We start from the raw sequence: 13,724 nt of genomic DNA on the forward strand, positions 1-13,724 counted from the left end.
AAAAAAAAAAAAAAAAAAAAAAAATCTCATAATCGTTTGGTTTGCGATAATTTAGGGAGGTGAGATCTCAATGCTGGAGATGTTTGGTACATTTGCTTTATCTGTTGGTGCGGCTGTAAGTGTTTTCAATATCTCTCATCCATCCCTGATTCATACATAAAACAAGTTTTTGGCTGAGATTTTTTTTTTTATTATTTGAATTGGATTCAGGTTGGTATGGAGTTTTGGGCTAGATGGGCTCACAGAGCTTTATGGCATGCTTCTCTATGGAACATGCATGAGGTAGTTTGCTCTATTTCTCTATATTTATTCTTTATCTTCATATAAAATTTTCTCAAACCGTCTAAATTTGGTTTTGTTAGTCGCATCACAAACCAAGAGAAGGACCATTTGAGTTAAACGATGTGTTCGCTATAGTAAACGCAGTTCCTGCGATTGGTCTGCTCTCATATGGATTCTTCAATAAAGGACTCGTTCCTGGTCTCTGCTTTGGCGCCGTAAGTCTTTAAGTCCTCTCTCTCTCTCTCTCTCATTGGTCTTGAATCTTTGACTCTATATTGGTTAGTTACTTAAGCCCAATTTGTTTATACTACTATAGTACTAGTATTAGTTTAAAACACTATAGTAATCAATTAGGATTTATTGATAGTTAAGGACCCATCCCATACCATAATAGTAGGAATTTTTCTTTTATTACCCTCTCGATTGGTGGACTGAGAGAGATCATACGTTAAAAACGAATTTAATTTAAACGTATCTATGTATCAGGATTTTGTGTCGCTCTCCCATTATTTGTATTTTTTTTTTTTATAATTTAAGTGGATACTACATGTGATGACAATTGACTATTTTGGCTGCATTAACGCTAAATGACCTGTTGGCTTAATTTAGCTCTTACAAGTCGTTGTTGTTCTTGTTGTTCTTGTCTCGTCCGCGAAACAGGGGTTAGGAATAACGGTGTTTGGGATCGCATACATGTTTGTCCACGATGGTCTGGTGCACAAGCGCTTCCCTGTAGGTCCAATAGCCGACGTCCCTTACTTACGAAAAGTCGCCGCCGCTCATCAGGTAACGTAATCCAATCCTTTCCCAAAATAGTAATCTTTTATTTTCATATTTTATTTCACTATTAATGTGTTAGCTCACAACTACTAGTACTAGATTGGTGGTAATTATTAATGGTCTCGTGTATGGTTACGTTGCAGCTACATCACACGGACAAATTCAATGGTGTACCATATGGACTGTTTCTTGGACCCATGGCAAGTTTCTCGATTTGCCTGTATTCTTCTTAATCTTCTTGATATTGTTCTTGGTTCTTTTCTAATAATTCGATTTTGTGTTTTGAATTGGTGGTGATTCAGGAACTGGAAGAAGTCGGAGGAAATGAAGAGTTAGATAAAGAGATTAGTCGGAGAATCAAGTCTTACAAAAAGAGCTTAGGTTCCGGGTCGAGTTCTTGACTATAAAAAAAAACAAGTCCCAATTTTTGTTTTGTCCCTCTGTCATGATCATCTGAAGACGGTCTATGTTGATAAATCAATCATATATGCAGATTTTGATTTTAATGAAATATTTATTTTAACAGAAATTAATCCAATAATAATAATTAGCCTTGGTGTAAGAAAAGCAATAGCTTGTGTGTATGGCTTAAAAACCATTGTATATCTATCGTCTCTACATTGTTTAAATTGCTCAACTGAAACCTTATATGAAACATGACTAACGCAAATCTTTAAAGTACAAAATCTTTTGCTTATTATAACCAGCAAATATTCATCAAGTCAAGTGCTTCTTATCTGTATCTGATAAGTCCAAATGACATACATATACACCTAGATTGATGTTTATGGACTTTTCTTCTTCACGTAAATTAATATTTGCACTATATACGCTTACGTTCACAATATGGCCGCTTCTTCGCGAGATCTCGCGGAAGTTAATGGACGCCCTGGTCGCGTTGCGTGTAAGAACATAAATCAGAATTATAAAACAAAAAATAAAGATTGCAGCTAGCATTCTCTTGATGTATATCATCATATAGTTGAAGAGTTTTTATGATACTGCTCGTTGTACCATATAAAAAAACATGTTCATTTTAAAGAGAAAATTGTGAGAAATTGAGAATCAAAGTGGTTGTGACACGTACGTAAACGCTTTTTACAAAACTCACTTCTTAAATAATATGAAAAGGATGTGTGGTTTGCCATATCAAATATATTGGTACTCAAACAATATGGACGGCCTGTGGACGGCTCGAGTTCTAATATAGAAAACTACTTGGCGGGTGAGATCATATATAAAAGAGAAATGACTTTTAAAGGAAAAGTTATTGAAACGTGTTTACGTGTTGCGAGCCTGTCCAATATATCTCACTTCTGACTTCACTAAGTGGATACACCACAACATTTCCTCATGCACTCACCAAATGGTCCAATTTACTAAGTGGAAGTTATTATGTGCACTCCTACGACACTATCCAATTAAATCCCAAGAGATAAGGAAAAAAGACCTATTTGATTATCTTTAATGGGTTTCTTAAGAGTTATCTGGAAAGAATTTTAGAGTTAATTAAAAGTGCTTTGTCGCCGAAAGGCATGTGATGGTCTCACGACTCTCACCTTTGTCATCGATCTCTCTCCATCCTTTACATCTCTGTATACTCTATGAGGATGAGGTGGCGTGGAGGCCTAATTAGAGAAGGACACATAAGTGCAATAGAGAAGTCGATCATAGCTTTCTATTTACACAAATAGTAAGTTCTGTACGCTTTTGGCGAATAAGATCGAATAATAACCGTTAATCCACTAATCAATCCATTATCACACATTCCCTTTATTATATAACTTTTCGTTGTTTTATATCATTATTGTAAAGTCAAGATGCATTCGTGGACGAATGCTATCAATTGTGGCCACTCCACCAACTAAAATGACGATAATTATTTTTAACCTAACCAAAATGACGATTATGTGATTATCCCAATACGAAAAAAAAATTATACTAGTATATAAAAAACTATAGAAGGTAATATAAAACTAACGCGTTTTGCAATGTCCATATCCAAATGACATATAAGGTTAAGCTACGTGTCCCATTTTGCTACGTGTCTTAGGCACACTTAAAGCTTAAGTCCACTGAAAAAAAAAAAGAAGCAAAAATCAATACAAAAAAAAGGAAAAAAGAAAAAGAAGAGAAAGAAAAAAACTCAACGCATTCGTGATGCATGCATTAATTTGGTTTCTAAGTAGGGGATCGAAATCTCAGTCAAGCTAGCTAGTATTCATACCCATATCATAATCTAAAGACTGTTAATAATTGTGTAACTTGTGTTACACAACAACGCTATCAGAGCCGGTTCATAGTATAAATTTGGTCGCAAGCAAACAAAAAAAAAAAAAACATAAAACATCATTTGTCACGTGTCTTTTTATGATTGGATGATAGATAACAAGTCGGCCTACGTTACCTGAACTAATCTAGTTTTCTTCTGGATCTCCAGACAGCTAAGTACAGACAGTAGTATCATCTCTCTGTACTGTCCGATTAAATTGGTGGAGTTCTTTTGAGGCATTTGCTTCTATGCCACTTTTAAGAGGTTTGGATCCAATTTCTTCATCATCTTTTTTTGCTCTTTGTATAATTTTCTAATCGAATTGACTTCTTTTTTTTTTTTGTAAAAGTTTTTATTTCGATTAGCTTTTCATTTGTTCCTCAGATTTAATGCTCAATCATGGGTTTAAGCCTAGTTAGACGATTGAATTATGATGCACCATAAGTTTCTGAGGCAGATCTGGTCTCTGTTTTCATTCATTAGTTAATACTCAGCCATCTTGTTTCACTTACGCACTATGATTTGGTTTAGCTGATGATTCTTGAGGGTTTAATGATATGATTGTTGAAGTTCTTGGCTCTATTGGCAATAAGGGTTTCAATATTCATTGAAATGATCAGGCTTTTAGCTTGTGTGATGTATCTTCTTCTATCTTGGGTTGTTGTTGAAATACAACTGGCATGTTTTGCATATACTACTGTTAGCTTCTACAAGTTTGAATGCTATTTTTTTTTGGCTGTTGCTTTAAGATTGATGTTAAGCATCATAGGCTTCTGTGTTTCTCCTTTTGCAACTTTAAGCTATTAATCATGTGATCGTCAATGCAGTAAAATGGGAGAGTCTACGGGGTGTGGGAAAGGAGGAGTAATGATCCCAAATGTTAAGTCTGCAAATTCTTATAACTGCCTCTCCCTTTAGTTGTCTCCTGTTGTTTCTGTTTGGGATTGTGTTGTCCGCACCATGAGGTATTCCTATATACCAGAGTGGTTCTATAGTCTTTGAAATCCTCTCAAGACAGCGAGTTTAGGTGCATTTTCTTTAGTTAGAATTATAGCAAGCAATAATGGATCATCATACGGTGTGCAAGCAGCAAGTTCAGCCTGTCGTTAGGAAAGCTAAGAAGAAACATGTTAAAGATGAATTTGATCGTGTCAAACAAGCTGAGAAGAAAAAGAGACGTCTGGAGAAAGCTCTTGCTACTTCTGCAGCCATCCGGGCTGAGCTTGAGAAGAAGAAGCAGAAGAGATTGGAAGAACAACAAAGGTTAGATGAAGAAGGGGCTGCCATTGCTGAGGCTGTTGCTCTTCACGTCCTACTGGGCGAAGAAGACTCTGATGATTCATCTCCTCGAGTCATGCTTAGCGAGGAAAAGGGTTTCACAGTGGATCTGTTTAGAGATGAAAGGACCAGCTTTGCTCCTCGCCAAAGATGCGCTAGCTATGTAGTTATAGGAGGAATTGTGTTTGTGTCAAACGGTTATGGACTAGGAGATAGTAACTGGTCAGTGTCATATAAGCCTTTCGTGAAGGATGTTTGGGATAACAACATGGGAATATCTGCGGATTTGATTGCTGCTCAGGCTGTTTCATCACTACAGATTTCTGAGAACGCTGATGAGAACTCTCTTTTCTTTGAAACAATGTTCCGGGGATGACAACTGCCATGATCCCAATTGCTAAGAGAACTGTTTGCTATGATAGAAGTAAGTAACTTTTTCTGTAATCTAGAAACCCTTATTGAGTGAAAAATATTTCATGTGTATCTTTTTATGTTAGACCAGCTGAGAAGATGACATCTTCTGCTGCTTTCTCTCTCTGTAATTTTTTGCGTTCTAAGTTGTATACAGCATACATTTTGAATCTCTGTCACTAGCTAGATTCAATCACAAATTATAGTGTATTGAGACTAATAAAACCTTTCGATCGATATGAATATATCAAGATTTGCGAGTAATAACGTGACGAGTATGATCTTAACAAAAGCACACGCTGATATAAAAATTTGGAAAAAATGATGGGTTCAACGTTGATACAAAGTAAAGATTACAGAACGGGAGAATAGTGCTGAGAATACACAGTTAACCATATGCATTGCGATGATTGCTACTAAAACAGTAGAACATCAGAGTCCCTGCTTTGTTTTTTCTGATTGGTGATTGCATGGTTTGCATCTTCATCTTTGTGCCCTATCTCTGTACTTGTGGAGGGTTTGGCAGTGTTAAGTATGCCTTTGAACCAACTACCTTGCAGTTTGAAGTTCCCATTATCTGAATTGTTGAGAGTTCCGGTTCGCTGTGGAGAGCCATTGGACCCATTGGTCACGTTCGAGGTAACATTTGAGAGGAAGCGATAAGCCACTTTACTAGCTGACACAAGTTCTGTTTTGGCTTGCTTCATCTGCATATTCCCAAGTTTACAAGATTTAAACACCCATATAACGTTGCATTTAGGTTCCAAATAAGCAAAATGAAAGACAAGAGAGAGAACCCACCCGCATTGCCGTGTTTCCTGCCACTTCCAAGGCTGTGTCACCAGCATTGGCAAAACGATTCACCCAACCTATTAAGAGACAGAACCCAAGCAGTCACATAAGTCTCGACGGCCAACACAAACACACACCCTGATTACCAAACAAAAAAAGGCTTTTACCTGGGATCTTTGGCACACCAAGCTTGTCACAGAGTAAATCGCAGAAGTGATTGCAGTTTTTTGACAACAAATCATAAGTGTGTCCTGGCCATTCCCTGCTGAGCTCACGCAACATCTGATTCACCATGAAGATTGTGCAATCTGTCTTCCCAAGGACAATTTTCTCACGATAAGTGTACATTGGATTCTTGCCACTGGGACAGCTGAACACACCAGTTCCTTGTTCACAATACCCGTAAGACCATTCATCATCTCCATATACCTGAACAAAAATTCATCAAAGATGTTAGTCAATAGTCATCTAAAAAGGCACAAGAAAATAACAAAAACCATGAACAACAACAATAATCCTATGTTCTAATACTTATACAGACCTAAGACATAGACTTGGATAACCCTAAAGTCAAGCACTGGTAGTTTTGTTGATTTAGTAGTACACACCAAATTCTCTAACTCGACCAAATTGCCATGACTCAAATGGGAAAGTGTTATATTTGTCCAAGTCAAAAGATCAATTGGAAGTAAACGTAAGCCATCATTGATTTTGTCAAGTCTCTAGAGATCCCTTTGTCAACATATCCTATAAAAGGTTACCAAAAAGTACTAGGAAACACAAGATCCTTCCTTAAGTGGAGAGAAGCAAAAAGGGAACTTAATCTCCAGATCTTACTCGAGACCATTGATCTAGAACCTCACAACAGATCAAACCAAAAAAATCCAGAATGCATCGTTTGCACATACATACACACACAAACACATACCAGAGTAAACAAAAACAAGGCAGAGTGATCATCGATCGATACATAGACACGAAGATCAGAAGCAGTAGAGAGAGAGAGAGTGAGAGTACCTGAAGAGCGCTGTGGAATATACCGCCTAGACCGATCCCGTCTTTAAAGAACCTATTGATCTGAACAATGGTGTTGTTAGTCTTCTCAGATCCACTGTTGGTCACATCGTATATGTGAAGAACAACCTCCGTCATTGATTCTCTCTCTCTCTCTCTCTCTCTCTTTACCTGAAAACACGAACGAAACCCTAATTACTACCAAAATCGAGTTCGCGGATTCTATCTAATATTAGCTTAAGGAAACCAGATGAATCGTACCAAATCCACTTGCGTTCAACGAATCCAACTACTACTTAGATCTTCCCCAGAAACGACTCAAAAAAAAAAAAGCGAAATTAAGTTTGATCTTATCTTCTCCTCTCCAGATTTCTCAATTTCAGACGTAGGAGGAGGAGATGAAGAAACTGGTGCGGCGGTGGTGGTGGTGGTGGTGGTGGTGGTGGGATCGGAGAATGACACTATTACCCTCGCCTTTCTTGTGCAATTGCTACTTTACGAGCTCCTGTGTTAATTCGTTGTTTACAACTTAAGCACGCACATATATTTTCGTGTATTATGAACACGAATAACAAGAATCATTAAACTATAAATATGTCGGTCAAGATTAAACAACCTGTCAACCTTTTTTAAAACTTCTTTCTTTTTTAACATCTCTTTAGTTCATTTTAGATAAACGTTTTAGATTTTTAACAAGTGTCCTAATGAAAATATATTAAAGTTCTGCTGCCAAAGGGGAAAAAAAAAAAGAGAAGAAAATATTATCAAGATTAGATATAATGACTGTAGTAAGATCAAAATCTTAATGGTGGATGGAGGTGATTTCTTGGTGATTTATTTGTCCAAATTCGAAAATGTATGGGTCATTTCTTGGTGGTTGAATGGGGATGCTCAAATCACAAATCTTAATCAATAACTTTGAATGCAGATTAAGCAAGTCCTTATTTTTAATTAATAGTTAGAGGGAAAAAAAAATTATAAACCTTTTATATTGTAATTTTAACACGACATTTGTACATTTTGGGCCTGAATCAATTTGTATTTAGTTAATATAAATCTACAGGCTGAGGCTACTTACTGCATTGGAAGAATCTAACGGCTGATAATAGCTCCGTTACGAACGCTGGGGTCCCCACAAAGACACGAGTAGAGAAGAAGAAGTCGCACCGGCCAAAAGAACTAGAAGTCTCAAAGTCGCAATTGATTCCTTATTGACACGTGTCCTGTTTTCATTAGTAGACGCGCTACGTTTCTTCTACTATTATCTATCTCTTCTCCTCTCTCGTCTTCTTCGTCTCTTTCTTTTTTAATACTTACGATCTCTATCTCTTAAAAATCTCTCTGTCTCTCTCTCTGTCTCTCTTTGTCTGAATCCAAACAGCAACTTTACTTCCTGCGTTTTGGTTTCTCTTTCTAAATTATCCGATTAAAACTAGAGGTGTTCTTTGAGGCAGCTGCTTCTATGTTATATTGCAGAGGTTTGGATCCAATCCATTTTCTTCATCATAATCTTCAATTTCCATAGATTTGTTAATCTTTGAATAAAATTGATCTCACGAGAAAATTCGATCAGCTTCATTTGTTCACCTGAATCCATGCTAATTATTGGTTTCAAACCTTATTAGTTGTGTAATTGTTGTTGTATTAAATTTGATGTTAAATTTTTTGATCTGGTCTCTCTATAGGTTAAGTTTTTTGATCCGAGACAGATCTGGTCTCTCTATAGGTTGTTTTGGTGTAATTTGATCCATTAGTTCTAGTTGAGTTGCTTGTTGAGGATTACGACATGTCGTGACATTTTCTGTAGAATTGACTGTTTCTGTTGAGTCCCTGCTTATGCGGTGGTTAGCTTGTTACAACTTTGAATGATAGTATTGTTTTAGCCTAAGGCTTATGCTTTTGCTTTAAGATTTGATGGTATGCATAAGGCTTGTGTGTTTCATCATTGCGCAACTTTTTTGTTAAAACTAATCAAGTAGTAATTTTTCAAATGCAGAAAATGGGAGAGTTTAAGGGGTGCGGGAATGTTAGACGAATGATTCCAAAGGATAAGTCTGCAAATTCTTATAACGTCTCCCTTCTCTTGTCTCCTGTTGTCTCTGTTTGGGATTGTATCGTCCGCACCATGAGGTATTCCTATATACCAGAGTGGGTGTAGTTCTTTCTTGAGACACCTCTACGACAATCGAGAGAGTTTAGGTGCAGTTATTTTAGTTAGACTTATATATTTATATAGCAAGCAATAATGGATCATCATACGGTGTGCAAGCAGCAAGTTCAGCCTGTCGTTAGGAAAGCTAAGAAGAAACATGGTAAAGATGAATTTGATCGTATCAAACAAGCCGAGAAGAAGAAGAGACGTTTGGAGAAAGCTCTTGCTACTTCTGCAGCCATCCGGGCTGAGCTTGAAAAGAAGAAGCAGAAGAGATTGGAAGAACAACAAAGGTTAGATGAAGAAGGGGCTGCCATTGCTGAGGCTGTTGCTCTTCACGTCCTCCTGGGCGAAGAAGACTCTGATGATTCATCTCCGGTCAATATTGGCCGCCAAGGAAAAGGTTTCAAGATGGATCTGTTTAGAGATGAAAAAAGCAACCTTCTTCCTCGCCAAAGCTGCGCTAGCTATGCGGTTCAAGGGATTGGGTTTATGTCAAGTGGTTATGGCTATGGCCTTGGAGACAGTCATTGGTCGCCATTCACCAGGGATTCTTGGGATAACAACATGGGCATATCAGCTGATTTGATTGCTGCTCAGGCTGTCTCATCGCTGCAGATATCTGAAAACGCTGACGGGAACGCCTTTGTGTTTAATGGGATGTTCCGGGGATGAAGATCCCATGATTCCAGATGTGATTTCTACAATAACCCTTTCTTATGGTATAAGTTATGAATTGTTGTTTAATTCAGAAGCCCTTCTTTGTGTTGTCGCTTCGGTGTGAATGCTCTGCTGTTGTTAGATACTGTACTCTGTTTGCTTTCCATGTAAACTTTATACTTACGTTTTGAAAATCTATTCATATCTGAATTGCAGCCATCCTTTATCAGAATTTCTTAACAAACAACGTCACTATACTCTTATGCATATATGCTCAAACTTTCTTGGTACTTGCTGGTAACAACATGTTGAAATTTACCTTCCTAATAAAATCACACGTTATGCTGAAAAGAGAGAGAAATGGTTTCCAGTGGCGGTACAAAGTAATGGATATAGTGATTCACATTTGGATAGGTGGAGGATATACAGTTAACCGAATGCATTTTGGTACTGTGGTGGTGGATCAGTACAGTTGCTACTGAAATAGTAGAACATCAGAGTCCCTGGTTTGTTTTTTCTGATTCGTGATTATGTGGTTTGGATCTTCCTCTTTGTTCCCTATCTCTGTACTGGTGGAGGGTTTGGCAGTATTAAGTAGCCCTTTCAACCAACTACCTTGCAGTCTAAAGTTCCCGTTGTCTGAATTGTTGAGAGTTCCCGATCGTTGTGGAGATCCATTGGAGCCATTTGAACCATTGGTTATGTTCGAGGTAACATTTGAAAGGAAGCGATAAGCCACTTTACTAGCTGACACAAGTTCAGTTTTGGCTTGCTTTACCTGCAAAAAGTATCCCAGTTCACAAGGATTTAACATCCATAAGCATTCAAGGTGTAAGAAAGAAGCAGCATGGGCAAACCAAAAAGAGAGAGAAACCCACCCGCATAGCTGTGTTTCCTGCCACTTCCAAGGCTGTGTCACCAGCATTGGCAAAACGATTCACCCAACCTGTTAAGAGACAGAACCCAAGCCAGTCACATAAGTCATGACGGCCAACATAAACACACACACCCTGATTACCAAAAAGAAAATGGCTTTACCTGGGATCTTTGGCACACCAAGCTTGTCACAGAGTAAATCGCAGAAGTGATTGCAATTTTTTGACAGCAAATCATAAGTGTGTCCTGGCCATTCCCTGCTGAGTTCACGCAACATTTGATTCACCATGAAGGGTGTGCAATCTGTCTTTCCAAGAACAATTTTCTCACGATACGTGTACATTGGATTCTTGCCACTAGGACAGCTGAATACACCAGTTCCTTGTTCACAATACCCGTACGACCATTCATCATTACCATATACCTGCCCAAATTCATAAGGAGATGTCAGCTAATTACTCTTCCCTGCATATCAACAGTCAATCTAAAAAAGGCACAAGAAAATAACAAAACCATGAAAAGAAAGTCAAAATAAAACGTTATATGCTCTGATAAAGGCCTAAGACACAGAACCACTAATGGTAAACCTAAATTAAATCGTTGATACATCACTGGATTATACAATTTTCTGTGGCTTTCTTCACAGTTCAGAGGGGTAGTTTCTAAGTTTGTCATGACTCAATTGTGAAAGTGGTCTTTGCAATTAGCTTTGCCTAGATCAAGTCTCTAGAGAGCCATTCACGAGTTTATCGCACCCATTCTCCAAGAAAAAAAAAAGTTTCCAAAATTACTAGGATAGGAGACCCTGTGTGAAAAAGAAAAGAAAGCTTTAAGTTCAAGATCTTATAGATACCTATAAGAACCACAAAACCATCAAACTAGAGCCACAGAGATCAAATTAAAAGTATCACGCCGTCAAATTCTTCATCATTTACACATAACACATAATTAGAAACCACAAATCCACTCGTATAACGTAAAACCAAGCAGAGACATCACCGATACATGTGCGGATGTAAAATTGAGAGACTAAAGAAGAAGATCAGAAGCAGTAGAGTGGTAGTACCTGAATAGCGCTGTGGAATATACCGCCTAGACCGATCCCATCCTTAAAGAACCTATTGATCTGAACAATGGTGTTGTTAGTCTTCTCCGATCCACTGTTGGTCACATCGTATATGTGCAGAACAACCTCCGCCATTGATCCTCTCTCTCTTAACAAGAAAAAAAAAAAAAAGAACCCTAACTACTACCAAATCGAGGTCGCTGATTCTTGCAATAGCTTTTGGTGAAGAAGAAACTACCAAAAGAGAACTCGTACCAAATCCAAATACTTGAAGATCTCTACGAAATGACGATACACATAACGACTTCGTTTTTTTAAAAGATTTTGCTCGATCTAAAGCGTGACAAGTTCGATTCGAGTTTGGTTTATCTTCTTCTCAAGATTTTTTTTTAATTTTTCAGTTTCAGACGTGGGGAAATTGAAGAAACTGATGCGGCGGTGGTGGTGGGGTTCCCGTGAAATGACTCTTATGCCCTCGCTTTTTTCTATGGTTCAGGTAAGCGACGTCGTTTTTTGCATACTCAACCGACACTTTCTCTTTCAATTCAGTTGAACCGGTTTAGATTTACCAGACAATCATACTACATTACTACTCTATCCCTCATAATCTGGTTTTGAATTAAGATGTTCACAGAACTTTTAACATCTATATCAAATGTACATGTGAGATGATGCAACCACTCATAAGAAATTTTTGGAAGTTCAAATTTGACATACATCAAAAAACTTTGATAACCAAATAATTAAAAGCATAGGATATGTTACTTTCCAAATTTCCAACAATATGGGAAATGTCATAAGCCCTCAAATGTGTTCTATAGAAAACAAATGATGTCCACATTAAAAAAAAAAAATAGAGAAATTATCATACTTTGGATCAAATTAAACGATATCACCATGTCCTTAAAGTTTAACATAAATATCAAATTGATTCATATAAAGTTTATTGATAGCCTTATAAATAGGATAAACAAAAAAGCTTTAACATTTTGGTACATATGAGATGATGCAACCATTCATAGAAATCTTTAGAATTTAAAATTTGACATACATCAAAAAGGTTGGGTAACCAAATAATTAAAAACATAGGATATGCTACATTCCAAATTTCCAACAATATGGGAAATGTCATAAGCCCTCGAATGTGTTATAAAGAAACCTAATGATGGCCACATTAAAAAATACAGAAATTAGGGGAAATGATCATACTTTGTACAAACTAACGATATCATCATGTTTTAAAGTATAAATCAATATATATATATATAATATGGATCTATCATATGATGTAAGTGTTCTTGTATTGGTTTTGTATAAAAATATATATAAACTATGCTGATCCTTTTCTAGTTCACTTTTGTTACATTTTGAACTTAATTCTTTTATAGGTCACCATTTTCAATATCGAATTTATTTTTGAAAATTTACAAAAATAATATTTAAAACACATATGATAATTTGTTCAACTGGCCTATATATTTAACATGACCTATTATTATTATCATGAACAACATAATAACTTGTTTTAACTTAAACTTATATATCCATTTTCGAGTAAGTTTTGTTTGTTTTTCAAATATCAAATTATAACATATCCAAAATATACAATTTATTTGGCTAAAGCTGTAACTTCGGAGACATATTTAGAGATTGAAAAATATAATGATGAAAAAGAGTATACGTTTTTTGGATTATACAAACTAAAAAACTTATACTTTATAGTATAAATGATAATATACTATATTTACATGGATGATAATATAAATGCCTAATGGGTTTAGTTTATAGTATAAATTTTCCAATTTTAGGAAACAAAAAAAGTGATTTTAGCTTAACATTTCACTAAATTGTAATACAAATATTCAAATAATCATTTACTATTTTGATTAATGGGTGATCATATGATCTTATGGTCATATAGACCAATTGTATTCGGAAGAAAAATAAAGAATACTTATCTTATAATAAAAATGATTTTTAATTCAAAAAGGTTACATATACTGTATGATATATATATATTTTTTTGTTTTTATCCAAAATATGGCTAGTTCACAAAACGACACAAAAATTAATGTGTCAAATTTGAAATTCATGTGTTTTTGTAATAGCTAAAATTAAAAAAAAAAAAAAAAAAAAAAAAG

General features: G+C 36.2%; 5 protein-coding genes across 5 annotated transcripts in view; 3 read left to right on the top strand and 2 right to left on the bottom strand.

Annotated features, from left to right (window-relative positions):
- The window catches only part of LOC104722390 (beta-carotene 3-hydroxylase 1, chloroplastic-like), a 5,150-nt gene extending 3,545 nt beyond the window's left edge, over positions 1-1,605 (top strand). The window contains exons 2-7 of the mRNA XM_010440537.2: positions 56-115; positions 211-282; positions 363-497; positions 943-1,068; positions 1,206-1,262; positions 1,365-1,605. Of these exons, the coding sequence (XP_010438839.1) occupies positions 56-115; positions 211-282; positions 363-497; positions 943-1,068; positions 1,206-1,262; positions 1,365-1,463 (549 nt within the window). The 3' untranslated portion in view covers positions 1,464-1,605. The remainder of the gene's footprint in view (positions 1-55; positions 116-210; positions 283-362; positions 498-942; positions 1,069-1,205; positions 1,263-1,364) is intronic.
- Positions 3,225-5,260, top strand: LOC104722395. The gene is made up of 2 exons (XM_010440540.2): positions 3,225-3,598; positions 4,162-5,260. Exon 2 carries the CDS (start codon positions 4,398-4,400, stop codon positions 4,986-4,988), a length of 591 nt encoding a protein of 196 aa, XP_010438842.1. The 5' UTR covers positions 3,225-3,598; positions 4,162-4,397; the 3' UTR covers positions 4,989-5,260.
- Positions 5,302-7,395, bottom strand: LOC104722393 (deSI-like protein At4g17486). The gene is made up of 5 exons (XM_010440539.2): positions 7,091-7,395; positions 6,833-7,000; positions 5,983-6,244; positions 5,825-5,892; positions 5,302-5,730 (listed from the first exon to the last, which is right to left on the bottom strand). Exons 2-5 carry the CDS (start codon positions 6,965-6,967, stop codon positions 5,440-5,442), a joined length of 756 nt encoding a protein of 251 aa, XP_010438841.1. The 5' UTR covers positions 6,968-7,000; positions 7,091-7,395; the 3' UTR covers positions 5,302-5,439.
- On the top strand, positions 8,119-9,865 carry LOC104722392. Its single transcript, XM_010440538.2, has 2 exons — positions 8,119-8,307; positions 8,826-9,865. The coding sequence occupies exon 2, from the start codon at positions 9,075-9,077 to the stop codon at positions 9,654-9,656; it is 582 nt and encodes a 193-aa protein (XP_010438840.2). The 5' UTR covers positions 8,119-8,307; positions 8,826-9,074; the 3' UTR covers positions 9,657-9,865.
- Positions 9,911-12,007, bottom strand: LOC104722396. The gene is made up of 4 exons (XM_010440542.2): positions 11,584-12,007; positions 10,680-10,941; positions 10,520-10,587; positions 9,911-10,419 (listed from the first exon to the last, which is right to left on the bottom strand). The coding sequence occupies exons 1-4, from the start codon at positions 11,716-11,718 to the stop codon at positions 10,117-10,119; spliced, it is 768 nt and encodes a 255-aa protein (XP_010438844.1). The 5' UTR covers positions 11,719-12,007; the 3' UTR covers positions 9,911-10,116.

Source organism: Camelina sativa, chromosome 11, assembly GCF_000633955.1.
Source record: "Camelina sativa cultivar DH55 chromosome 11, Cs, whole genome shotgun sequence".
Classification (NCBI taxonomy): Eukaryota; Viridiplantae; Streptophyta; class Magnoliopsida; order Brassicales; family Brassicaceae; genus Camelina; species Camelina sativa.